Genomic DNA, 27,237 nt, shown 5'->3' with positions numbered 1-27,237 from the left:
TTAAGACGACCACAAACACATTGAATATACAGACACTGTAAGTTTAATCGTAGAAATATTTTATTAGTCGGAAAACATCTTACAATGCAGCAAACTCAGGAATGTCCCTTTAACATACAGCCACTAATATTTTATGCAGAAAAATATATTTGATATGTAATTACAATCGTTAAAAAGTCTCCGTTAATCGATAACATCCTACAAAATGCAGCAAACTCAGGAATGTCCCTTTAAATTGTGTATCAAAATGAACCAGTGGTAAAACCCCCAGTATGAAAACAGAAAAAAAAACCTGAACAAAAAACCCGTGAACTGTTATTAAATAACTGCTAAGTGTGATTTCATCACATCCACACCTTGTTATGTTTATCTAGTCAGCCGTCAAAGTCGATGCATTGATGACAGCACTTGCTGCTAGAGTCAAAAATAGCTCTATATAGAACAAGAGTTTTTAAAATTTGCTTTGAAACGGACTATACTGCACAATATAATATCATAACATAGGCATACGGGCTCTCATTTTGTAGGGTGTATGTGTATGTGTGTGTATTTGTGTATATATGTGTGTGTGTGTGTGTGTGGAGGGGGGGGGGGGGGGCAGGCTGTATTTTTTTCCGAAATTAAACGAAAATGCCCGAATCTGAAAAACATTTATTCTTATTGGAATTAGTACCAAACATCTATATAGGAATGCAAACGACTCACCACGCATATTTAAATGGACTACAACTAATATTATTTGTAGAATGATGGAAAAACAGGGTGAAAAAGTTTCAGTCCAACTCATTTTGTCCGAATTGGAGGATTTTCTCCAGCACATCGTAATGGGTCTTGGTGGGGTGGATATTTTACTTGACAGGTAATAGCAAAAACCTTGTTAGGGTATAATTGTTATTAGGATTTTTGGACTTTAATAACTGATGTTGCCGCAGAACTTTTTGTGTGATTAAACATTTTAATAACGGAAAATAATTATATGTCACCTGACATGGTATGTCGGCCTAATATAATTAATAATATTTCGCCAATACAAGGTGAGGGTGGGTGGGTAGAGTTTGGCGGGATTTGGCGATATCGCCCAGAACCAGAAGGCTTGCCTTAAGAGTGAAGCCTGGTTTCCATGTAATCTGTAACACGTCGACGACTGACGCAGATTGACACACTCTGACGCAAATCGGTGCAGACTGACGCAGATCGATGCAGACTGACTCAGATTGACACGGACTGACGCAGATCGATGGAGGTGACTCAGATTGACGCAGATCGATGCAGACTGACACAGATTGACGTAGATCGACACAGATTGACTCGGACTGACGCAGATCGATGGAGAGTGACTCAAATTGACGCAGACTGACTCAGACTGACGCAATTGACGAACACTGACGCAGACTAACGCAGATTGACGCACACTGACGCAGATTGACACAGACTGACGCACACTAATGCAAATTGACGCACATTAATGCTGACTGACGCAGATTGACGTACTATGACGCAGATCGATGCAGACGTAAATAGACACAGACCAAAGAAATTTTCATGAACATAGTTGGAGACGGTAGTTGTTGGACAAATCCGAGGTACAGGCGACGCAGACCGTCTGTGGCTGTGATCACATCAAACCTTTCTTTGGTCAAGCCCGGTGGGTCGACTTGATTTGCATGTTGACTTGGGCGAGGAGAGTACTGAGAAGAATGCTCCGTTTTGTATATGTACACAAGGTCATTGTAATTCAATCTCCACATCTCTTAAAGTTTGTTGACATCAGAATGTCAGTACCTCGTGTTGACTTTACATTATACACCTAGATTTAGTGGCCAATCGAGGGAAACTCGACGCCATGTTAAATATTGAAACAAGACTCAATAACAGTCACACACTGTGAGTTGGGGACACGAGTGAAATTAGGGGCTGGGGATGTGGGTGATAACAGGGGTTGGGGGAGGTAGTGTAGGTTGGGGTTGGGGAGGGGAGATGAGTGGCGGGTAGAGACAGGGATGCGATTTGAGGCTAGACTAGAGAGTGAGCGATCTAATGACAGGAGCCGAGTTAGGAGAGATGTGACACTCCCCACCGCCACCCCCGTCAGTGGCAGACAGACCAGGTGTAATGACGGAGAGCTATAGAAAAGATTAAGAATTTCTGGTTTTGCGCACAATTATTCTCATAATAATTACATAAGCAGTCCTGGGTGTGATGTATGAACCACTGAAAAATTAGCAACTTGTTCTAATGTTATACAGATAGCACTCTAAACACTAAGGCGCAGATTCATTTCATTTCATTTCAACTTATTTTCGTGCTTATATCCAAGTAAGGGTCAAGCACGATGTCCTGGGCACACACCTCAGCTATCTTGGCTGTCTGTCCAGGACAGTGGGTTAGTTGTTAATGGTCAGATGCTAGTTAGAAAGAAGAGGGTGTATTTGTCTAACACCTACCCATTCAGTCGTTAAAACTCGCTCTGGCTGGGAGCCGGTATCGGGATGCGAACCCTGTACCTACCAGCCTTATGTCCGATGGCTTAGCCAAGGCCGGTGATACGCAGATTCATTTTGTCCATAATCCGTATACGTATACGTATACGTAATCCACAATGCAAAGTTATCGAATACGTACACACGTACGGAGGACGCATAAATGGAATCTACTCAACCCATTCGCATAGAAAGTGATTGATGCGGATTACGCAAATATGGGTTACGTATACGAATGCTCATTACGGTAAAATCAAATTTGCGTCTTTAAAAACTATACTGACTATTTTCAGCTTGTTTGGTGACCGCAGACCCGATACAGGAGGAAGACAGGAGCCGAGTTAGGAGGGATGTGAAATCCTCCCCGTCAGTGGCAGACAGGCCAGGGTGTCGACCAGGGGCGGTAAATAAAACAACAGTTACTACGCACACACACACACACACACACACACACACACACACACACACACACACACACATCCAAAGTATACACAGACAACAGTACACAAATATATATATTCAGAATATTCAGAACTGATTAAAAAACAACAAAATTCCTCACAATAGGAAACAAGCAAAGTTAAAGTAACTTTTTTTTAATATTGTAGGATATTATATAGTTGCTTTTTTGTTTTGTTCTGTTCTTGGTGTCCTTTCTGGGGTTTCAAGGCATATTGTCACAGACCACTGACCTATTTAATGACCTAACAAAGTATTACCTAACAAAAATAATTTGATTTGTCCCTAAATGTACTATATTCAACCATCTACGTAACCACCATACTCCACTTATTAATGATATTTTGTAAAAATAATTGAATTATGGCAATGATCCATAATTCAAAAACTAAAATTGCTGAAAGGGTTAACATGGATTTTACTCCATCATGGTTCAGTTAAAGTGATGTGATAACTAGATTTGATTTCCAACAATTAATGTAATTTTTATTTACTATTCATTTTTAGAGAAATGAAGTCCTTAAATCCGTGACAGTATGCCTTTCAGTCTTAAAACAGATTTAGAGAAAGAAAATGATAAAATGATGAAGATAGGCCAGCATCTTATCCGACGTTTTTTTTTCAGTTTGAGACTTCAGTTTTATTTTACGTGTTCAGTATTATATAATTAACGATTCACTGGTGACATCGCAATTCAAGGGAGAAAACTCCTGGGAACTATAAGTAAATTTGATCTACTAAAGTGTTTACCTCAGTTTACTATCAGTTCAACCAGTGATACGGCATTCTAGTGTTTAAATTAATTTAGTCTATTTAAAATTAAATTGTCTACTTAAAATTATATTATAACGATGTACTTAATATTATGGTGTCAATTTAAGTTTAATCCTTTTAAATTCATGTTGGCAAATGAGATTTAGTTTATTTAAAAGTATGGCTTAAAGGCATACTGTCACGGATTTAAGGACCTTATTTCTCTAAAAATGAATAATATTTTTTTTTTTTACATTAATTGTTGGAAACCAAATCTAGCTATCGTATCACCTTAACTCAACCATGATGGAGTGAAATCCATGTCAACCCTCTCGACAATTTTAGTTTTACAAAATATCATTAATAAATGGAGTACGGTGGTTATGAAGATGGTTAAATAAAGTACATTTAGGAACAAATCAAATTAGTTTTGTTCTGGTAATACTTTGTTAGACCATTAAATAGGTCAGTGATCTGTGACAATATGCCTTTAAAACTAGATTTAGTTTATTGAAAAAAAATTATCACACCAAGTTTATTCTATTTAAAAGTATATTGTCACACTAAGTTTAGTCAGATTAATCTATATAAATTATATTGTCACACTAATTTACTTCAAATTGTACTTAAGTCTATTTAAAATTATGTCATCACACTAACTTTAGTCTACTTAAAATAATACTGTCACAGTATACTGAAAATTATTTCATCATGATGCGAACGTATACATGAAGATACCTTTGATGCATTTAAATAAATGTTTACTTTTAAGAAGTTTATCTCGTAGGTGGCTCCCCCTAACCGAGTAATAACGACGAGCAGACTGGCGGCGTTGAGAGCGCTGTTTCCGGCTAATGGCGGAATCCACGCATACATCGTGCCGTCCGAAGACGCACATCAGGTAATATCACGTCAAAGGCAGAACAGTTTTACAAATATTTTAAATAACTAGTATTTAGCTAAAAATACACGATACTGTTATTTTAAAAATACATTGATGGATACATAGGCACAAAATCAGTTGTATTAAAATACCAATAACAATTGAGATATGATGAAGTCCTGTGTTGTATCGGCAAATGCGGTGGACATTTAGATAAAACGTAGTGTTCGCTATTATGTCTGAAAATGGTATTTGAATATTCAATGAAAATGAAGAGCAAATATTCGAATACCAAGTAAATAACTGACTTGAACTAATGTTTTTTTTTTAATAGTTTGAATTATGTAATGAACTTTAAATAACCAAGAAAAAGAGTAAGATACAACAGAAAACAAACAAAAATCATACGCAGGAGAGACTGGTAACTAACCTAGCTATATATTTTGACTTCTCATCTAGCATTATTGAATGATCAATATAAAATTGTGGAAAACACTAAAACAGTATGACCGAAAACAAATATGCCACCTGCAGGTACCCGCATGCCATCACTACTAAAATCTACTAATATTCTTAAACTTGAAACACGCCTTGCTTTTCCCGACTGAATGCATGTAGAATTTAAAGAACCCGCGTTACCCAGCTCAATTAGAATCATCTACCCCTACGACCGAAACCCACGAGATATTCGAATACTTTAAAATACTGTTTGAATATTTCTTTGCGGTAATGTCATTAAAAAGCATCCATTTCTTTACAGAGTGAATACGTCACGGAATACGACAAACGACGACAGTACATATCGGGCTTTTCCGGATCAGCAGGTATGTTACCTAAATTGTGTTAAATTAAATTAAGCCGATCTGAGGTGGGTCTTATATAGTTATGTAACAGGGCTCATTTGATTGTGAAAGCAGAGAGTGAGAGTGAGAGAGAGAGAGAGAGAGAGAGAGAGAGAGAGAGAGAGAGAGAGAGAGAGAGAGAGAGAGAGAGAGAGAGAGAGAGAGAGAGAAAGAGAGAGAGAGAGAGAGAGACAGACAGAGAGAGAGCGAGCGAGAGAGAGAGGGGGAGAGAATGACAGAGTGAGTGAGAGAAGGAAGATATAACAAGAAAAAACAAAAACAGACAGATAGTCAGAGAGACAGAGAGCTGCCTCAGACATCTGCAATAAAGTTAGTTTGTTTAGCGACACCACTAGAGCACATTGATTTATTAATCATCGGCTATTGGGTGTTAATCATTTGGTAATTTTAACATAGTCTTAGGTCTTAGGGAGGAAATCCGCTACATTTTCCTATTAGTAGCAAGGAATCTTTTATATATACTTCCCCCACACAGGATAGCACATAGCACGGCTTTTGATATACCAGTTGTGGTGCAGTGGGTGGAGCGATAAACAACCCAATGAGCTAACGGACGGAGATCGATCGCTTTACCACTGTGTAACGTCTCGCTCCCCACATCTGAAGTATGTCCATGAACAATATCATTTGTTTACAGGATTCGCGGTTGTTCTCTTGGACAAAGCGGCGCTATGGACGGACGGACGGTACTTCCTTCAGGGCGAGGCTCAGCTCGACTGTAACTGGATCTTCATGAAAGCAGGTGCAACAACTTATACAACGTAACAGAACCATTAATTTCAGTGTTTCTTTTCTCAGTAAACTAAGTGAATATATTAAGAATGTTCGGTGACTGTATTAAACACTTTAAACAAACACTCCTTTTGATATTATTAACATGTTTCAAAATGTTATAAAATTATTAATAATATTAACTGTTATTCTTCAATAAGCATATTAATATTTTATGAATAACTCATTGCATGTCTGCTACATTGCGCTTGGAGAGAGACACGGACTGTGATGTGGAAGTGGACATAAAACAACACCATGAAACACTAATTACCTAACTGTTAATGAATCTGACTAGACTCATACAATGATACGACTGTATGTTATTTAGTTGTGCAATATTTTTTCTCAAATACTTTCATTATAATAAAAAAAGATAATATATTAAGGTGCCGGAGCCCCCAAAATGACGACGTGGCTGATATCAGAACTGAAAGACATCCCTGGAGCCAAAGTTGGTGTGAACCCTTTTCTCATGAGCAGTCGTACGTATTCACGTTTATAATTACAGCACTTGTTGACAAATATGGAAATTAAAGAGACTATCGTAAATTTGTAGCCATTATAACAGACTTAAGTTAATGTGCTCAGATGAAATTATATGTTACGTTTTTAAAATGTTTAGCTGTTCTAAAAAATCCCAAAACAATAGATGATGTGTATGAAAGTCTTGTAGGCAAAAATCAACATTGAGCCATCATCATATTATGGTACTCGCGGTGTATAACTAATTACCTGTCGCCGAATATCCATCAGGATGGAGATCTCCAAGTCTTGTTTGTAATAACGCTCGCAGAAATCTCCCAGAATCCTCCATGACTTCCAGAAACCTGTTGACCGGCACGGCCCACTGTACCACACTATACATTAGGATGGAATGGAATGATTGTTTAAATCCGTCCAGGGCAGGAATACATTAAGATGACAACAAGACATGTTACTTATAAACTTTCAGAGTCTAGACTCAAGATTATTGTCTCTAACACCATGGCGACGCCATACCTATTTGTTGTATGCGACGTCATTAAACATTTGAGCCTAGATTCTAAATTGTGTCAGGACGGGTTCAGAACCTTTATGTTTGTCTCTTCTCAGGAGCCTGGACACGAAATTCTTATAAGTTGTCCAATGAGGGCATCACGCTGGTCGGGACACGTGACCTAATAGACGTGATTTGGACAGCTGGACGGCCAGCCCCAGCCGATACACCCATCAACGCGCTAGAGCTGAAGTTTAGTGGTAAGGATTTTTCTTATTTGAATGCACAGTATAGCATACAAGTGTTGGAGCATAAGATGCAATGTTTCACATAAAACAGAAGAGTGAGAGGGTTGTCAACCGGAACTAATGATGTTCAGTCATAGTTTTTATAAAAAAAAGTTTTAGTATTTAAAATGTTTTTAAAATTCTGAAAAGAAAGCAGTGTTTTTCCTCATCAAATTATATAGATTTGCATCACAAAAACAAAACAAAAAACCCCCAACAAAAACATAACAACATAACAGCAAGAGCAAAACAAAAACAAAAACAAAAAAGAAAGAAAAAAAGACAACCATCCAAAACAATAACAACTAACCAACAACAAACAAGAAAAACATCTCCCCAATACCCCCCACCCCCCAAAAACCCACATAAACAGAAACAACTACAAAACCCAAAGACAAAAACATCATTAAAAAGAAGTCAAATAGTAGACTTCTATCATTTTCGCAAGAACTGGACTGAACTAATTATGGTTTTCAGACCTGGATTATATGTATGTCTAGCCATATGAAAATAAACAAACAAACAAACAAACAAACAAACAAACGGCATGTCGGTTTAATGCTACATACACAACTCAACTGTATTTATTTATTTTTTACAACATTGTTTGTTAGAGTGGCTTATTGAGTTAGGAAATGATAATTTAAACAAATACTGTCTTATAAATAATATACCCTGTTCTCTGTAGGGAAACGATGGCAGGACAAGATGGTGGATCTAAGACGAGAGATGACTGAACACAATGTGGCGGCAGTGGTGGTCACCAGTCTGGACGAAACAGCGTGTGAGTGTTATGCTAGTCTGAGACTGTCAACTCTCACGACGGAGTTGGCCAAACCGACGGTTGCGTTGTAATTTTCGCCACACTTAGCTTACGACTGGTGCGCTCAGATTAACAACTAATCGGTCTTAGGAGTTGTATACGACGAGAATCGAGTTTTAAGAGTGCTCAGATCACCAACTGGACAGTCGTAGAAGTCGTGAGATCGGCGAGTTGGCTAACTGCGTGGTGACAGTTGGTAATCTGACACTAGCATTACGTTTAACATGTTAGCCGTCGTCTACAGTACTGCACCATAACCATTAAAATGAACTTGATTATTGTGTGCAGTACAACACCATATCCATTAAAATATATTTATTTATTGCCTGTAGCACTACACCATAGCTATTAAAATGTACTTATTTATTGTCTGCAGCACTACACCATAGCCATTAAAATGTACTTATTTATTAATCTGCAGCATTACACTATAACCATTAAAACGTACTTATTTATTGTCTATAGTACTAGACCATAGCCATTAAAATGTGCCTAATTATTGTTTGCAGCATTACACTATAGCCATTAAAATGAACTTAATTATTGTGTGCAGTACTACACTAGCCATTAAAATGTACTTGATTATTGTCTGTGGTACTACACTGTAGCCATTAAAATATACCCAACTCGTCTGCAGTACTACACTATAACCATTAAAATGTACTTACTTATGTTATGCAGTACTGCACCATAACTATTAAAATGTCACGTTATGTGCTTAACTGTCATCTGCAGTACTAACTATAACTATTAAAATGTACTTAATTATAGTCTGCAGCAAAACACCATAACCATTAAAATGTACTTAATTATTGTCTGCAGCACTAAACCGTAACCATTAAAATGTACTGCAGTACTGCACCATAACAATTAAAATGGACTCAACTGTTGTATACACTGTCTTGTATTGTGTTTCATTGTATTGTATTGTATTGTATTGTAGGGCTGTTCAACCTGCGAGCCAGTGATATACTATAAAACCCGTTCTTCATCTCATACGCAATCGTGTATTGTATTGTATTATATTGTATTGTATTGTATTGTATTATAGGGCTGTTCAACCTGCGAGCCAGTGATATACCATACAACCGGTTCTTCATCTTGTACGCAATCGTGTATTGTATTGCATTGTATTGTATTGTATTGTATTGTATTGTATTGTATTATAGGGCTGTTCAACCTGCGAGCCAGTGATATACCGTACAACCCGTTCTTCATCTTGTACGCAATCGTGTATTGAATTATATTGTATTGTATTGTATTGTATTGTATTGTATTAAAGGGCTGTTCAACCTGCGAGCCAGTGATATACCGTACAACCCGTTCTTCATCTCGTACGCCATCGTGGAGCATGCCAGAATCCGGTAATCACCGCGCACACACTGACAGTCAGTAGTCAGTCCACTGTAGTTGTCATCATCATCATCAATGTCGCTGTTCACTAACAGTAGTCATAACTCATTTTAAGCTGGTATCATCTCACTGACAATAAACTGGATGTATGAAATAATTATAAAATGCACAACATTACAAATCTTTGGGCCTCGATGGTGTCGTGGTTAAGCCATCGGACATAAGGCTGGTAAGTACTGGGTTCATAGCCCAATACCAGCTCCCACCCAGAGCGAGTTTTTACGACTCAATGGGTAGATGTAAGACCACTACACCCTCTTCTCTCTGGATAACCACTAACAACTAGCAACTAGCCCACTGTCATGGACAGACAATTCAGATAGCTGAGGTATGTGCCCAGTACAGCGTGTTTGAACCTTAATTGGATATAAGCACGGAAATAAATGAAATGAATGAATGTATGAATGAAGATAGAATGAAAATTAATAAGCATTTTAAATCATTCGAATACTTTAACTACAGTTTTAACCAAGGTACTCAGTAAATGTATTCAAAATGTTTAAGGTGCATCATGTTTACACGTACAATATTTAAATGTTTTACAATTGGATTTGTCAAATTAATAATTTAAGCATTAAGTATTTAAGTATTGTAATATCTTATATTTTCGTGGGCTTATATTTTTCAAGTTTTGCTAAAAGACACATTTTGTTGGGTACTTAAATCCATGGACCGAAAAGGTAGCATAATAAATTCGCACTATATGCATACATGTATTATATTTCCGTTGTGATCTTAAATTCGTTGATTGTACAAGTCGACGACTGACACGACAATGAGACAATCACAAATAGAAGCGATTTCACAGTAATGTCTGAAACTACGGTCAGCGCCTTTAATATATAAGTTTAACCTTTTTAAAAACTTTGATACGTACCCTATAAGCACAAGGCGACATGGACGTCATTCTGTTCGTGTTCTATTCCAGACTGTACATCGTGTCTGCCGACAGCAAACTCTCAAGATCTCCAACAGATCGAGAAACTACGAACAGACTGTATGAACATCTCAACACACGCACGAACGGAACCTGTGTCGGTGTCGGCGGGCTGTGTGTACAGGTGTGTTCAATGCAATTATTTTAAAGGCGCACACCCTAGTTTCAACCCGTGAAAATAGACACTCATTTTGACACATTTGAATAAAATTACAATATAGAGAGTCTGTGACGATGAAACGGAGAAATACGCTCTCAAAAATAAACTAGAGCTCGTCTCTATAACCGTTACTTCTCAAAGGTACTTGCGTTTTTAGAATTATGAGAAATATATTTCGTGTTATTACAAACGTCGGGATGACCAGAAACACTTTGATTGTATGGAAATGGATAATCTTAATAATCAAATGCTATAATGTCTGATTTCAATTATGAAATAAACTACAAAACCTACAACAAAACCCCACTAAAAAACTACAAAACAAAACCACATAACAAAACAACAACAACAATAATGAAAACAAACAGCGGCTCTAGTAATGAAAAGTAGGTCGAAGTGTTTAAAAACTAGGGTTTCATACTTTCATTCAGTTGAAAATTAGTATCGTTTTAAAACCAGCTTAAAAATAGTTATTAAATTGTATTTCATTGTACTGTACTATCTTGTATTGTCTTCTTTTATGGTAGTGCTATGATATACTTTATTTGTTATTGATTCTGTTTTGCATTACATTATTTTATATTTTATTGTATTGTATAGCATTTTAATTTTGTTGAATTTTGTATTCTTTGTATTGTATTCTGTTGTATTGTAGCACGTTATATTGCAGCACATGTATGATATTTTACTGTTTGTTTCTATCTATCGATCGTTCGATCTATCTATCGATCTATCTATCTATAGATCTATCTATCTATCTGTCTGTCTGTCTGTCTGTCTATCTATTGGTCTATCAGTCTGTATGTCTGTCTATCTATGACTATGTCTGTCTGTCTGTCTGTATATCTGTCTGTCTATGTACTTACCTATATACCTACTTACCTACCTACCTACCTAAATACTTATCTATCTACCTACCTATCTATTGGTCTGTCTGTCTGTCAGTCTATCTATTTGTCTGTATGACTGCCTGTCTGTCTCTCTTTCCGCCTGGACGCAATCAAGCTCGCACGTATGTATGTGTTGTTAAAACCAATACAGTATTGGCTGTTTTACCCAGGTTATAGAGTATGACCCTGAAACAGTGAAAACGGACATCAAAGCCCTAACAGACGCTAGATCTGACGTCAACGTTTGGGTGACGCCATATTGTAGTCAAGGGATAGTCAGCGCAATTCCAAAGGTAATGTTTATTTTCACGACCTAATACTATAATTATGTATTGTGATTTATTTAAGATATTCTGAGACAAAAATTATTACCACAACAAGCTAAATAACCATGTACACAATACAAGTGTAATGAGTTTTATAATTATGATAATACATTGAACGAATGAATGAATGAATGAATGAATGAATGGATGAATGTTTGACACCTCATAAAAGGTACGTACATAGAAATATTATTTACATTAAGAATAAAACTTTTCATGTATCCTTTTGCACCTTAGCATTGGTAGATGATGATATTTACCAAATGGAACATTATTGTTGCAAGTTCCGTGGCGTTTATGACTTCTTATCGAAAATCTAGTAATTTTGAATTTTGGTCAAAAGTTCAAATGCCATCTAAGGGATGTTACATTTTTTTAAAGTTTATGATTTTAAAAAGTTACCTGTTATGTCGTCTTTCAGAAATCTAAATAAACAATGCCTATATTTATTTTGAGGTTTTGAGAGTCCATTACATTTTTTTTTTTTTTTTGGGGGGGTGTGTCGTAATTTAAAGGCAACAGCATCATGACGTCACCATTTGACCTCCATTGACCTTGAAAATTGTCTAATCTAAAACGTCTTTATTTTGTTTTATAGGGAATACTACAAGCATCATTCTGGTGTGTAAAATGCCATGATATATTAATATCTCGCCAAGACATGTTAAATTTAATGTTCACTAACCCTAATTTTGGTCTCTTTTCCACCATGTTAATTTTGTACATCAGGTCAAATTTCTCACTTATTGTCAGGAATGAGAATGTCCACCCTGACTTTATGGTGGCCCAGGTCATCCCCACACCAAATATGGAGGGTGATTTAGGGGACCTCTCATGCATGTAAAAAGTCCCCAGCTCCAGGAGTAATATTTTAAAACCTTGTATACAAATCAAAATGTTTAAAATTTTGTAATATTATCATGACAATACAGGACAGATCTCACAGTCGTTGGAAGTAGGATCTCAGGGATATTGACAAAACACATGCGGCCAGCCGCAATAAAATATTGTACGCAAGCTGCAGACGCACCAGTCAGATCTCACGCACGCGCCGCATCCAGTTTATATTCAATTGAGCCTTTAAATTCTGTTTTGTAAGTAGTTTAAAGGGACATTCCCGAGTTTGCTACATTGTAAGATATTTCCGACTAATACAATATTTCTACGATTAAACTTACATATTAAATATATTTTCTTGTTTAGAATATCAGTGTTTGTATATTCAATGTGTTTCTGGTCGTCTTAATATTTGTAAGAAGCCCAAAAAGGATTTTGTCTTCAAATAGTTTCGTACGTACAAATATTAGAACGATCAGAAACACGTCACTAATATTTTATACAGAGAAAACCCCCATTTGATATGTAATTACAATCGTTAAAAAGTCTCTGTTAGTCGATAACATCTTAAAAATAGCAGCACACTCAGGAATGTCCATTTAATAGTTTGATACAAATGAAACTAATATATAATATAAGTACACAATAGAGCACGTGCATGAAGTCTATATACGAATACCATTGTTTGAGTTTATATGAGTTTACATGTAACGTGTGTTATCTCCAGACAAACGCCGTACAGCGCTTTTCATCCATCAGCGTCGCCAAAGCCATGAAGAACAAGGTGGAAACTCAGGGCATGTTTAACGCGCACGTGAGTAAAAGACACACTCAGTTTGAAATAAAACCTAAGTTAAAGTTTGTTTTGTTTAACGACACCACTAGAGCACATTTATTTATTAATTATCGGCTATTGGATGTCAAACGTTTGGTAATTCTGTCATTTTAAATATCAATGAGTGCTTCGAATACTAGTATATGGTAAGCATATTTTGGAGTTTTCAGGAGGAATTAATACACTGTTTCGAAGTTTTACGAACAATTAACCAACTAAAACAGGCGCGAATCCAGAAGAGTGCTTGGTGTGCACAACCCCACCCGGGAAAATGCTAAAGAACACTGAACATTTATTTGTGTTTAGTGGGAAACATGTCATGTGCTGGTTGGATTAATGATTCTGGAGGAGTTTGCGATAAAAAAAATAATGCATTGGGTGTACTTTTGAATGCTGGAGGTGCCAGGTGCGAACCCAGGACGTTTTTTTAATAGAGGAGACCCAAAACCCGTTTTTGTTTTTAAAAATAGAATTTAAAGGTCCTTGTTTAAAAAAAATAATTTAAAGGTTGTGACGGTACATGCTCTTAATTTCTTTTCGCCTGTGGCGATATTAATTGTTTTAGAGGGCCGTGTGCAGTCCCATATGCACTTAGCCCAGTTGGGCAACTTGTTACGTGATACCTTTGCGCGACGGTCGTCGAGCTATTCTAATACACACCCAGCGCAGTTGCGGAGGCCATGTAGCCAGTAGTTACGTAATACCTCCGCGCGACCATGGAATCTCTAGCGAACTGGCGACAGAATGTCTGGTCATCTAAGAAAATATACCGACTCTGGGAGAGGTGGAAATATCAGATGATAGGTGAGGTACCGCGTTGTGCCCCCAGGCGATATTCGCTGTCTCTGAGAGTTTTGAATAAATAGCTAGGATTTTAGATATATCAGGGAGAAACATAGGAAGGCTTCCAGGGGGAACGTTAGTCCGTTTGGACATGGTAAATATCATTTCTGCTCTGTTGTATAACCTTGTTGTGATTGATGTGACTTTAAATATTTTAATACTGTATTATATCAATATTATTAGACGGTGCTGCCGGTCATCTGACGCAGTATACTGTAGGCTCACCGTTCTGATATATATATAAAGCTTACCCAGTCATCCTAGAGGACCTAGGTAAACTGTCGGTTATTGTCTTTATTGTGATAGGTACCAGTATTAATTCTGTGTTACAAGGTTACTGAATGAGTAGTTAAGGGTTAATTAAAAATTAACCAGTTAGGAATAGAGTTGTAATTCCTTTATTAATTAAGTTCCCCTGGAAGCGTTTCTCAATTATCACACGTATGGGTGTTGTGTCACGGTGAAGTGATTAGCATATTGTGTAAACTAGACACCTAGAGATTAACTAATTAAGTGATCAGTTCTGGGTTGTTATTATTTGTTGTTGTTAATTAACTACTGCGGCAGTACATTGTCAGCGTAGGTTAATACAGATTCCAAAGTGTATTGTGTTTTTATTGTGATTTCTAGTGAACGAAACGTGCTATATTATACATACTTTATATAAGATCGTATCTCTGATCATACCTAGAGACGAGCCACGCGGGTATACTGCCCGTTACAGAGAGATCTAATAAATATACAGTTAGGAGAGATATTTGAATACTCGTGTTTCATTCAGTTACGGGTGTTATAGGATCCCCGTGACAGGAGTAGAAAATTGGGGCGCTCGTCCCGGATCTGAAACGGGACATGCATATTAAAAAAAAGTATTGTTTGTAAATGGGGGCTTTATAAATTATTTTTACAAATAACCAGAAGTAGCAACGTTGTTCACTAGAAAATTAATTAATAATAAGTGCATCATATCTAAACATGGATAAGAATTTGTTGGATAGGCCTACGCTCAGTGTAGTGGAGATTAAGCGAGCACGTAAGGCCGAGTTAGTTGAAATCGCGGGTGAGCGAGAAATTGATTTAACATCAGCTAAAACATTAAGAGATATAAGGACAATTATTATCCAGGAAGTTTTTGGTGATAGTCCTGTTATGGAAGACAGTGAGATTGTTTCAGAGATAGAGATAAATGAGTTAAGTGTGGAACAACAATTAGCTTTTAAAAAACTTTAGTACGAAAGAGAAGAACGTGCATTAGATAGAGAAGAGAGAGAGAGAGAGAGAGAGAGAGAGAGAGAGAGAGAGAGAGAGAGAGAGAGAGAGAGAGAGAGAGAGAGAGAGAGAGAGAGAGAGAGAAGAGAGAGAGATAGGGATAGAAAATTCCAGTTAGCAAAATTAAAAGTGGAACATGAGTTAAAGTTGAATACTGAAGAAGTTAGACGTGAGGCAGGAAATGGTTTTAACATGTCGGAGGCTTATAGATCAGTGCCTGTATTTGATGACCAGGAGGTAGTTATGTTCTTCCAACTTTTTGAACGGGCCGCTAAGCAGCTAAATTGGCCGCAGTCTAAGTGGACATTGTTAGCCGTGTCTAAGTTTAAGGGGAAGGCTAGTGTAGCTTATAATTCAATGAGTGATGAGCGAGCAAGTCAGTACGACCTAGTTAAGGCAGTGTTGAGGGCGTATAAATTACGACCTGAGGATTATCGTTTACGGTATAGCGAGTTGAGAAAAACGCAGGGTCAATCTTATAGTGAGTTTGTGGCTAAGAAGTCAGGGATGTTTGATAAATGGGTGGTGTCTCATCAGGTAGAGTCATATACCGAGTTACGGGAGTTGTTGATCTTACAGGACATTAAAAATGGATTACCAGTTAGCTTACGTATTCATTTAGAGGATCGTGATGTCAAAAAGATAGAGGAGGCAGGCATAGTGGCAGATGACTATGTGTTAATACACAAAGCTCAGGCAGTACAGGGTAGCTCTATACAACAGGGTGATAAGAAGAAATTTCAGCCAGGGTTTTCCCGGGAAAGTAACTATCGGGGAGAGTCATGTAGTTGGTCAGCTAGTCAGGCAAGGAATGCACCTGGTGGGCAAAGTAAGGATAAGCCTGCATTATCAGCCAATGCACGAACTTTTCGTCCACATTGCAGTTACTGTAAAAAGGATAACCATCTTGTCGGGGACTGTTTTAAAAGGATACGCGATAATGCGCAAGTGGTTGGTTTAGTGAGGTCAGCTCCGTTAGCGAGAGAGTTAATGGTTAGTCCCATGGCAGAGAAAGTAAACCCGTATGTGTACACTGGTATGGTTTGTGATGTGAAACAAGAATTGAGTCCTAAGGCAATATCAGTCTATAGAGATACCGGATGTAGTCAGTCGCTTATAACGTCAAAGTGTTTAGCTGGTATTGAAAATTCAGATACAGGACGTAGTTTGGCTTTAACCTCAGTTACTGGAGAACATATGGTTGTCCGGTTACATAACGTTTTCTTGTGTTCGAAGTTTGTGACGGGACCAGTCATTATGGGTGTTGTGAAGGACCTGCCTGTTGAAAACAGGAGTTTTGTTGGGTAACGATTTGACTAGTCAGTGTTGTCAGCCGAAATGTGACCAATTGTTAATTAAAGACAGCCCTTTACCAATAGAAGAGTGTGAGGTTGATGAGATTAGATATCCTGCGTGTGTAAAGACTAGGGCTATGGCCAGAAGGGTAACACGAGACCCAGAGGATATTTATGATTTGTCTGATACGTGTGTGAGCCATGAACTTGGAGTGGATGAGGTTATCAGTAAAATGGTAGATAAGTCAACTGACGAACTAAATGTGGTGGAACCTGTTGACCTCCCGCAGAGGGGAAATGAACCAGTTGTGTTAGATAGGGGGGACTTGCCTTGTAATAGACAAGAGTTAATCCTAGAGCAGGGGGCTGATCCAAGTTTGTTGGCAGCTCGCACTACATTGTTAACTGAGGGTGAGATGGAGGATCAGATGTCAGGGTATTATATGGACATGGGAGTGTTAATGAATAAGAGTGTGGAAAAGGTTGTGCCTGATAGTGAGGAATGTGTGACAAGATGTAGAATTGTGGTGCCCTCTAAGTACCGTCCGTCAATGTTATTGTTAGCACATGAGGACGTGTTTGCTGGCCACTTAGGCGGAATAAAACTCATAGTAAACTTGCCTCAGAGTTTTATTGGAAGGGAATGTTTGCAGATGTCAGTAAGCATTGTATGTCATGTCATGTGTGTCAGGTTGTGGGCAAACCAAATCCGCTAATTCCTCCCTATCCCCTGCAGAAGGTCCCATAGTTGGTGAAGCTTTTTCAAAAGTGTTGATAGATGTCGTGGGGCCATTACCGAAAACGCGTTCAGGCAACCAATTCTTGTTAACAATTATGTGCTTAACTACGCGTTTTCCAGAGGCGATTCCCTTAAGGAAGGTTACTGCGTCTGTTGTAGCTAGTGCGCTGCTTAAGTACTTCACGTACACGGGTTTACCAGGTGAAATTCAAAGCGACCGGGGTACGAACTTTATGAGCAAGTTAATCCAGCAAGTACTGTCTATGTTAGATATACGACAGATTCGTTCTTCTGCATTCCACCCTGAGAGCCAGGGCGCCATAGAACGTTTCCACCAGAGCATGAAAAGTATGCTCCGCTGCCATTGTTTCGACAATGGTACTGACTGGGATCAGTCAATTCCTTTCGTGTTATTCGCAGCACGGGATGCTAAGCAAGAATCCTTAGGATTCACCCCATTTGAGTTGCTCTATGGGCATTCAGCCCGAGGCCCTCTCAAATTGGTAAAAGATAGTTGGTTAGACAAGGAAAATGCCGAAAACCTGCTGATTTATGTAGGGAGAGTTAGAGATAGGTTGTGGCAGGCGACCGAACTGGCTAGGAAGCATCTGAGCTATGCTCAGAGCAAAATGAAATCAGTGTTTGATAGGAAGACTAGGAGTCGGGAATTTAACCCAGGGAATAAGGTGCTGCTGTACCTTCCCATTAAACGGGGTTCATTGCAGAACAGGTATTTCGGGCCCTATGTTGTGCACAAACGGGTTAATGAGACAGGGTATGTGATAAACACTCCTAATAGGGTTAGGAAAAGTAGGTATTGTCACATCAATTTGCTAAAAGGTTATTTTGACAGACTGCCGATAGTTCCAGAGTTACCGGTCCAAACTGAGAGTCACTCAATTTCCTGTGATGACGTCAAGACTGCAGAGATCAAATTAACCAACAACCAGATTCTAGCAGACTTGAACCCCCAGCGAGAAAAGTTGACTACGCTGATACAAGACAATGTTTCCATTTGTCAGGACCTTCCAACGGTTACCAACACCTTAAGCCAGGATGTGCGCTTGGAACCCAACGCTACACCGATTCGACAGCATGCCTACCGGAGAAAACCTGGAAAACGTGCGACACTGAAAAAGAAGGAAACGAAGTTCCAGTGGTCAAATGAATGCGAGAAGTCATTTAACCGTCTCAAGCAGATGCGCTCCTCGTCTCCCGTGATGGCAGCACCCGACTACCGAATGCCGTTCAAGCTAGCTGTGGATGCCAGTGACGTGGGAGCTGGAGCTGTGCTGTTCCAAGAAGACGAAGACGAACTGGACCATCCTAATGAAAGCCTCCAACCAGAGAGTTTTGAGGTGGAGTCTTCTTTTGCAAGAATACCCAATTACCATTGAACATATCAAGGGCACATCCAATGTAATCGCTCATGCCCTGTCCCGAAGTTGAACGTTATGGTAATGTGTTGACATTCTTGATTTCTGTTTTGTTTTTATATATTTTATTTGTATACCAGGGACTCAGAGACTCAGTGTGATTACTGGTAGTTACCTTATTATTACTATGTGTTATAAATGCCCGGATGCGTCGGTTAACGCACCTTTTGTTTTAATGTAGTATATTTCCCTATTCCTAGAGTAGAGGAAATATCCTTTTTGAGGTGAGGGTGTGTGACGGTACATGCTCTTAATTTCTTTTCGCCTGTGGCGATATTAATTGTTTTAGAGGGCCGTGTGCAGTTCCATATGCACTTAGCCCAGATGGGCAACTTGTTACGTGATACCTTTGCGCGACGGTCGTCGAGCTTTTCTAATACACACCCAGCGCACGTGCGGAGGCCATGTGGCCAGTAGTTACGTAATACCTCCGCGCGACCATGGAATCTCTAGCGAACTGGCGACAGAATGTCTGGTCATCTAAGAAAATATTCCGACTCTGGGAGAGGTGGAAATATCAGATGATAGGTGAGGTTCCGCGTTGTGCCCCCAGGCGATATTCGCTGTCTCTGAAAGTTTTGAATAAATAGCTAGGATTTTAGATATATCAGGGAGAAACATAGAAAGGCTTCCAGGGGGAACGTTAGTCCGTTTGGACTTGGTAAATATCATTTCTGCTCTGTTGTATAACCTTGTTGTGATTGATGTGACTTTAAATATTTTAATACTGTATTATACCAATATTATTAGACGGTGCTGCCGGTCATCTGACGCAGTATACTGTAGGCTCATCGTTCTGATATATATATATATATATATATATATATATATAAAGCTTATCCAGTCATCCTAAAGGACCTAGGTAAACTGTCGGTTATTGTCTTTATTGTGATAGGTACCAGTATTAATTCTGTGTTACAAGGTTACTGAATGAGTAGTTAAGGGTTAATTAAAAATTAACCAGTTAGGAATAGAGTTGTAATTCCTTTATTAATTAAGTTCCCCTGGAAGCGTTTCTCAATTATCACACGTATGGGTGTTGTGTCACGGTGAAGTGATTAGCATATTGTGTAAACTAGACACCTAGAGATTAACTAATTAAGTGATCAGTTCTGGGTTGTTATTATTTGTTGTTGTTAATTAACTACTGCGGCAGTACATTTGTCAGCGTAGGTTAATACAGATTCCAAAGTGTATTGTGTTTTTGTTGTGTTTTCTAGTGAACGAAACGGGCTATATTATACATACTTTATATAAGATCGTATCTCTGAACATACCTAGAGACGAGCCACGCGGGTATACTGCCCGTTACAGAGAGATCTAATAAATATACAGTTAGGAGAGATATTTGGATACTCGTGTTTCATTCAGTTACGGGTATTATAGGATCCCCGTGACAAAGGTCTTTAGCAAGTTTCCATAACCATATTAAAACGTCATAGTATTGTCGACGTAATAGTTATATTTCCGGCAGCGTCCGTCATATACGGAAACTATCGAAATGCCATTCAAAGTTTTTTTTAGTTTTTTATATTAAAGTTACAACAAGAGAATTTTATTTATTTATTAATTTATTTATTATAATAATTATTATTTATTATTATTATTATTATTATTATTATTATTATTAGGCCCCTATTATTATCATTTATTTTTGCTTACTTTGTTTGCTTGTTTTATCATGGGTGAACCAGTTTCGGTAAGCATAAGCATTCGGTTCTAAAGCATATCAATATATATAAACAGTTGTTATTCAAATAGCTACCTTTTTAATGAGCACTAAACTGGCCTCTATGTAGCAAAGATCACCGCACGTGCGTCAAAAACTATAGCATACACTAGGGTCTCCACGAGTACTCGGGTACGGGTCGAGTCTAGCAAGACTCGAGTCCGTTCACAGACTCGAGTACCCGTGCAACGAAGAGCACTCTCATTTATTTAAAAAAAATTACGTCATATTATGCTTCCCGTCGCTTACATTATATGCTATGAGACATAAAGCGGGAAAAAGTCGAATGTGCTAAATACAATACATACAATGGTATGATTGGGCATCCATGTTCAGCGTTGGAAGTAAGAAGCATAATGCTATTTTACTTTATTCCTTAGTCTCATTATCATCTAGTGTAAATGACGAGTACTCGGGTCCGGGTCGAGTTTGACCCTCAAGTACTCGAGTCCAATATTTTGGACTCGTGGAGGCCCTAACATGCACCAGCAGTAAATATTGTTAACTACGAAACATGTTTCAGTGAGTGAAACGTTTAGTGGTATAGCTTACAGCCAAAACGTTCCAACACAAAGCATTTCAGTGTTTTATCAAAATTAATTTATAATTATAATTATTTGCATAAAATGAAAAAAAAATATTGGTTACATCTCCAGGAGCATATTTATTTTAGTTTGGATAGATAAAATGAATGCAAACTAGCATCAGAAAACGTTGATATACATAAACGAACGCATAATAAGATATGATCTAAGTATTAGTATTATAAACATCGGAAGTGAATAGGGGAGTTGTCAAGGGGTACTGCTCTCCAAAGAGGTAGCCAGAAGTGAATTGATAATTTCCCTCACACCCCACCCCTATTGTTGGCATCTTCTGACGCTTATGATCATATTAATATCTCCGTGATTATTGTAATACATTATTAACTCGCCAGGTTGCAAAGTAAAACAATTCGTGTGCGTGAGGTAAAATAAAGGTTTCGTAATTTTCAGTCAGTATCTTTAGATGAGTAAAGATTTCATGTCTAAATCTATATAAACATTACTTCATTATAACCGACCGGCCTCGGTGGCGTCGTGGTTAGGTCAGCGGTCTACAGGCTGGTAGGTACTGAGTTCGGATCCCAGTCGAGGCATGGGATTTTTAATCCAGATACCGACTCCAAACTCCGACTGAGTGCTCCGCAAGGCTCAATGGGTAGGTGTAAACCACTTGCACCGACCAGTGATCCATAGCTGGTTCAACAAAGGCCATGGTTTGTGCTATCCTGCCTGTGGGAAGCGCAAATAAAAGATCCCTTGCTGCTAATCGGAAAGAGTAGCCCATGTAGTGACGACAGCGGTTTTCCTCTCAAAATCTGTGTGGTCCTTAACCATATGTCTGTGGCCATATAACCGTAAATAAAATGTGTTAAGTGCGTCGTTAAATAAAACATTTCTTTCTTTGGTTATCAATATAAAGTAATAAATTACACAGGGCGTTTGTCTAGACTGGCGAGCGAAGTTTGTAGAGGATTTCGGGTCATGCTTCCCTGGGAAATGTGATACTAGTATGTATTTCTCACGATCATATAATTAAAAGAAATATTCACAGAAACAGCGGAATATGCCAAAATTACAAAATTATTAACACATTAAAATCGTACTTAGTCATAGGCTACTTGGTTAATTTCGACTGTGTATTTAATACAGATAATATTAAAAGTTGTAGGTGCATCACGAAGGGTACAGGATGTTTATTATATTCTCTGTGTACTCTATTACCCCCGAACCAGCGAAATTCATGTTCAAATGCAAAGACGGATATAGGAGTACCAGGGGAACAGTTCGACTTAAAAATATCCAAGTGCCCCCTTTTCTATGTTTAATTTGTTTCCCATTCAGATGCCCTTTTGGTGAGTTGGTCCATGTGACATTTTCCAGTTATTTTGCTCCGCCTGCAAAATATTTCTTTGATCCACCGCTGAAAATGTTTTGTTTTTTTCAATGTCTTTTTTCTGTATTTTGCTTTTTCGTGTGTGTGTGTGTGTGTGTGTGTGTGTGTGTGTGTGTGTGTGTGTGTGTGTGTGTGGTAATGCCTAACATTAGAACCTATAGTCCGTCCAACAGGGATCACATTTTTTTTCATACTATGTAATTTACTACAAGTTATTTATTTCCAAGCCGATTGATTTGTAAATTGCACACACAAATTGTATTTCTTTGTTATTTCTAAAACACTTTTACTTTTCTTCTTACGTCAAACCAAATTAAAATTATTTACAAAAAACATTTACTTTAGGACATATTTTCATTCATATTAAACTAGAATAACTTGTTTAAAATAAGATCATCAAATACCGTAACAGTCTGCTCAGCAAACATTATAGATGAAATCAAGGGAAATAATCAACATATTCAAACCACTAACACACTGAAATGGAGTTGCTTCTCTTGCCTAATTTCATTTTCAATTTTTTGGTAATCACGTGTCTTTTTGGGGTGTCTTTTTTTTAAAGCCTACTTTAATATCAGGCGCATGAACAGCAGTTTCAGAGGGGGTGTCTAGAGTGTGGTGACCGATGTTTATAGTGTGTGTGTGTATGTGTTGACACAGTTGTGCCATGCTTCCCCGGAAAATATATTGAGACAAAAGAAAATGTGGTTAAGCAGGAACGGGTTTCGACCTCCAGACCCCCCCCACCCTGCACACACGACAATTATATATTATTATATCTACTGTGGTGTACAAAATATCAGTTATATGTAAATAGAGGATACTTCACATTTTATTTCAAATATTATTAAATAATGTCACTTAGTGAAGTATGTGTGATATAATTACATAGTCTATGATTCATATGTGTTACGTGGTTTGTTTCTTATTTCCAGAATCGGGATTCCGCGGTACTGATAAAGTTCATGGCTTTTCTCGAGCGAGAGGTGAGTACTGGATAACATGTTGCCTTTTGTTGGTAGTCAAATACGTGTTAATACTGGAATTTAGTGTTAATTTAATAATAAATACTTGTTAGTATGAAGGGATTTTCATATGTCCAAAATGCGTCCTCGGAAGAGAGTGTCAAAGGCTACGAACAAAGCCCCATCTGGCATTTTTTTCAATGTAGATTTTTACTTTTAAAAATAAATCACCCATTCAGTGTACACCCCAAAAAAACCCCACGAATTTTTTTTTAGAAAAAACACAACCACCACCCCTCCCCTGATAAAAACAAACATGCGCAACAAAACCCAAACCCAATCCCTTTGAAACACCCCATGTAAGGTTCATTGATAGTCTCTATATGAAATGCATGTTAACAGACCAACTGATGTACATTAATTTAACAGACCAACTGATGCACATTAATTTAACAGACCAACTGATGTACATTAATTTAACAGACCAACTGATGCACATTAATTTAACAGACCACTGATGTTAATTTAACAGACCAACTGATGCACATTAATTTAACAGACCAACTGATGCACATTAATTTAACAGACCAACTGATGCACATTAATTTAACAGACCAACTGATGCACATTAATTTAACAGACCAACTGATACACATTAATTTAACAGACCAACTGATGGACATTAATTTAACAGACCAACTGATGTACATTAATTTAACAGACCAACTGATACACATTAATTTAACAGACCAACTGATGTACATTAATTTAACAGACCAACTGATGCACATTAATTTAACAGACCAACTGATGTACATTAATTTAACAGACCAACTGATGCACATTAATTTAACAGACCAACTGATACACATTAATTTAACAGACCAACTGATGTACATTAATTTAACAGACCAACTGATGTACATTAATTTAACACATTAATTTAACAGACCAACTGATGTACATTAATTTAACAGACCAACTGATGTACATTAATTTAACAGACCAACTGATGCACATTAATTTAACAGACCAACTGATGTACATTAATTTAACAGACCAACTGATGTACATTAAATGCCCAGTGTAAGATAATCTGTATAATAATTATATCATTTACAATTCTGCAGGTGAAAGAAGAAAAACACTGGACGGAGATGTCTGCGGCTGATAAACTCAAAGAATACAGAGAGTAAGAGCAACATTTGCTAGGACTACAAGTAATATTTTTATATCCAGTAAATATTGTGCTGGCCCCTAGGAATTTTGTGCTCACCACCATAAAGACCACCTAATCTACTTATTTGTCCTTTCTGTGTATGAAAATAAAAATAACTTTTAAACAACTGAACATTTCTGTTCAAAACATAGCTAGTTTGTTCTCCAGATGCCAGAAAATCACGGTTTAGGCCATCCACAAATTAAATTTCAACCACTTAGAAAGCTTTTACATTCCTTTAAATATTGTGAATTTGTGTACAGTAGTATTGTGGATAAAAGTATGATGAATAATTAAATTTATAATCTTTGCACAGTGCATATATATCGAATTTAGTGTTTCATTAATTTATTTTCTGGTGACTATAGTAAAATTTGCTATGAAATTATACTGGTGATTTTAAATCACATTTTACCTCTGTTTAAAGACCATCTTCGGTGTCCTTTAAATACAGGTTTCACTGTGTATATATTATGATTTATGAATAACACATGTCTCTATTTGTTGTGTTGTTATCAACAGGGCAGAGCAGTATAATCGAGGTCTTAGTTTCGAGTCGATCTCAGCGTCCGGTTCGAACGGCGCCATCATCCACTACTCGCCCGAGGCGACCACGAACAAAGCGATCAGCACGCGAGACATGTACCTGCTAGACTCGGGCGGACAGTATCTGTACGGTGATCACTTTAGTACTTTAGTTAAAATAACAGATCCGAGTTTTTAAACACCACGGCATATTTTATCACAATTAAGGACATTTTTGAAAATTAAAGTCAGATATTACTTAAATTTGATTATTTTGATTATCCATTTCCGTACATCCAAAGTGTTTCTGGTCATCCCGGTGTTTCTTGTACCACGAAATGCATTTTAATATTTATTAAAACGCACGTACCTCTGAGCTGTAACGGTTATGAAGACGAGATCTAGTCTATAAATCTTTGGAAATATCGCAATTTATGTGTGCTATAAAAGAAACACTACAATGCAAACAGGTAAATGTTTATGTTAGTGATGATTGGAAGTGCTCTGAATTGGTTAACATTCCGACATTTCACTATTCACAATTACTGTTCCAGGATTCAGTTTATCTTTGGCGCAACTGTTACCTCCCGCTGTCCCCACATTTGCCCCGCGATTGGTGCAACAAACCTCGTGGCGTGTACTGTCTTGTTTATTGGAGCTTAATATAAAACATCCCTTGTTGCCTTTCTGTAGACGTAGCCCGTTTGGAGGCATAGGTTTTCCTCTGTTTCTCTTTTGACCGTGTGCCGAAATAACCAGGTGTTAGACATCAAATACCTGTTGTTTAAAATGTACTGAGATGTCGTTAAACATTCCTTTCCTTTCTTTTGTGATTGTTTTTTTAAGTGATGGAACAACAGACGTCACAAGAACCTTTCACTTTGGAAATCCCACAGACTACGAAAAGGTAGACCATTTGTATACAGCCCGAAACAAGATGTTATTGTCACTCCGATTTAAAGGTCTTCGTTAATAGCCCTGACACAAGTCAACGTTATGTCGTGTTTGTAGTATATGTCAGATTATTAAAACACATACACTATTGTTAGTAAACACTGACTTGAGATCCGTCAAATAATAACACATACAATGTTATTAATGAACACTGGTGTGAGACCTCACTTCGTTTCTTATAACATAGTACGCAATAAAAAAGAACATTACTACAAGATGGTTGTGACCGTGTCTTTTCATATATTATGTTACAAATTGTTGACCTTCACCTTGCAACAGTTATTCACAATACATTTATGATTACATCTTGTTTAGTGTTTCCCCTGCGCGTGCTGTAACCTCACCGTGGTGCAGGGGTGTAACATTCTCTTTGAGAATGGCCAATACAGCACAAAAGTTTAGAGTAAAATTCGGTGTCCGTAAAATTCTGTGATATTTGTATTTGTATTTTTGGCACAGTTCTTTACACTGTTTTTGTTTAAACCTTGAATTTTTATATTGATGTTGATCATCACTTTATTTATTTGCATTACCATAGTTTGACACCCAATAGCCGATGTATTTTTCGTGCTGGGGTGTCGTTAAACATTCATTCATTCATTCATTTGTTTAGTGTTTCTGAATTTATG

At 37.6% G+C, this 27,237-nt stretch overlaps 1 protein-coding gene across 1 annotated transcript in view; it reads left to right on the top strand.

The window, feature by feature from the left end:
* LOC121372045 (xaa-Pro aminopeptidase ApepP-like) overlaps window positions 1-27,237 on the top strand; it is a 33,564-nt gene that overhangs the window by 1,870 nt on the left and 4,457 nt on the right. The window contains exons 2-16 of the mRNA XM_041498292.1: window positions 2,774-2,883; window positions 4,480-4,593; window positions 5,336-5,399; window positions 6,076-6,180; window positions 6,599-6,694; window positions 7,305-7,448; window positions 8,164-8,259; window positions 9,581-9,662; window positions 10,640-10,772; window positions 11,869-11,991; window positions 13,589-13,675; window positions 23,881-23,931; window positions 25,041-25,102; window positions 25,652-25,801; window positions 26,501-26,561. Coding sequence (XP_041354226.1) covers window positions 2,774-2,883; window positions 4,480-4,593; window positions 5,336-5,399; window positions 6,076-6,180; window positions 6,599-6,694; window positions 7,305-7,448; window positions 8,164-8,259; window positions 9,581-9,662; window positions 10,640-10,772; window positions 11,869-11,991; window positions 13,589-13,675; window positions 23,881-23,931; window positions 25,041-25,102; window positions 25,652-25,801; window positions 26,501-26,561 — 1,478 coding nt within the window. The remainder of the gene's footprint in view (window positions 1-2,773; window positions 2,884-4,479; window positions 4,594-5,335; window positions 5,400-6,075; window positions 6,181-6,598; window positions 6,695-7,304; window positions 7,449-8,163; window positions 8,260-9,580; window positions 9,663-10,639; window positions 10,773-11,868; window positions 11,992-13,588; window positions 13,676-23,880; window positions 23,932-25,040; window positions 25,103-25,651; window positions 25,802-26,500; window positions 26,562-27,237) is intronic.

This window comes from Gigantopelta aegis, chromosome 4 (assembly GCF_016097555.1).
Source record: "Gigantopelta aegis isolate Gae_Host chromosome 4, Gae_host_genome, whole genome shotgun sequence".
NCBI lineage: Eukaryota > Metazoa > Mollusca > Gastropoda > Neomphalida > Peltospiridae > Gigantopelta > Gigantopelta aegis.
The sequence above is the reverse complement of the archived record's forward strand: the minus strand, read 5'-3'. Positions and strand labels throughout refer to the sequence as shown.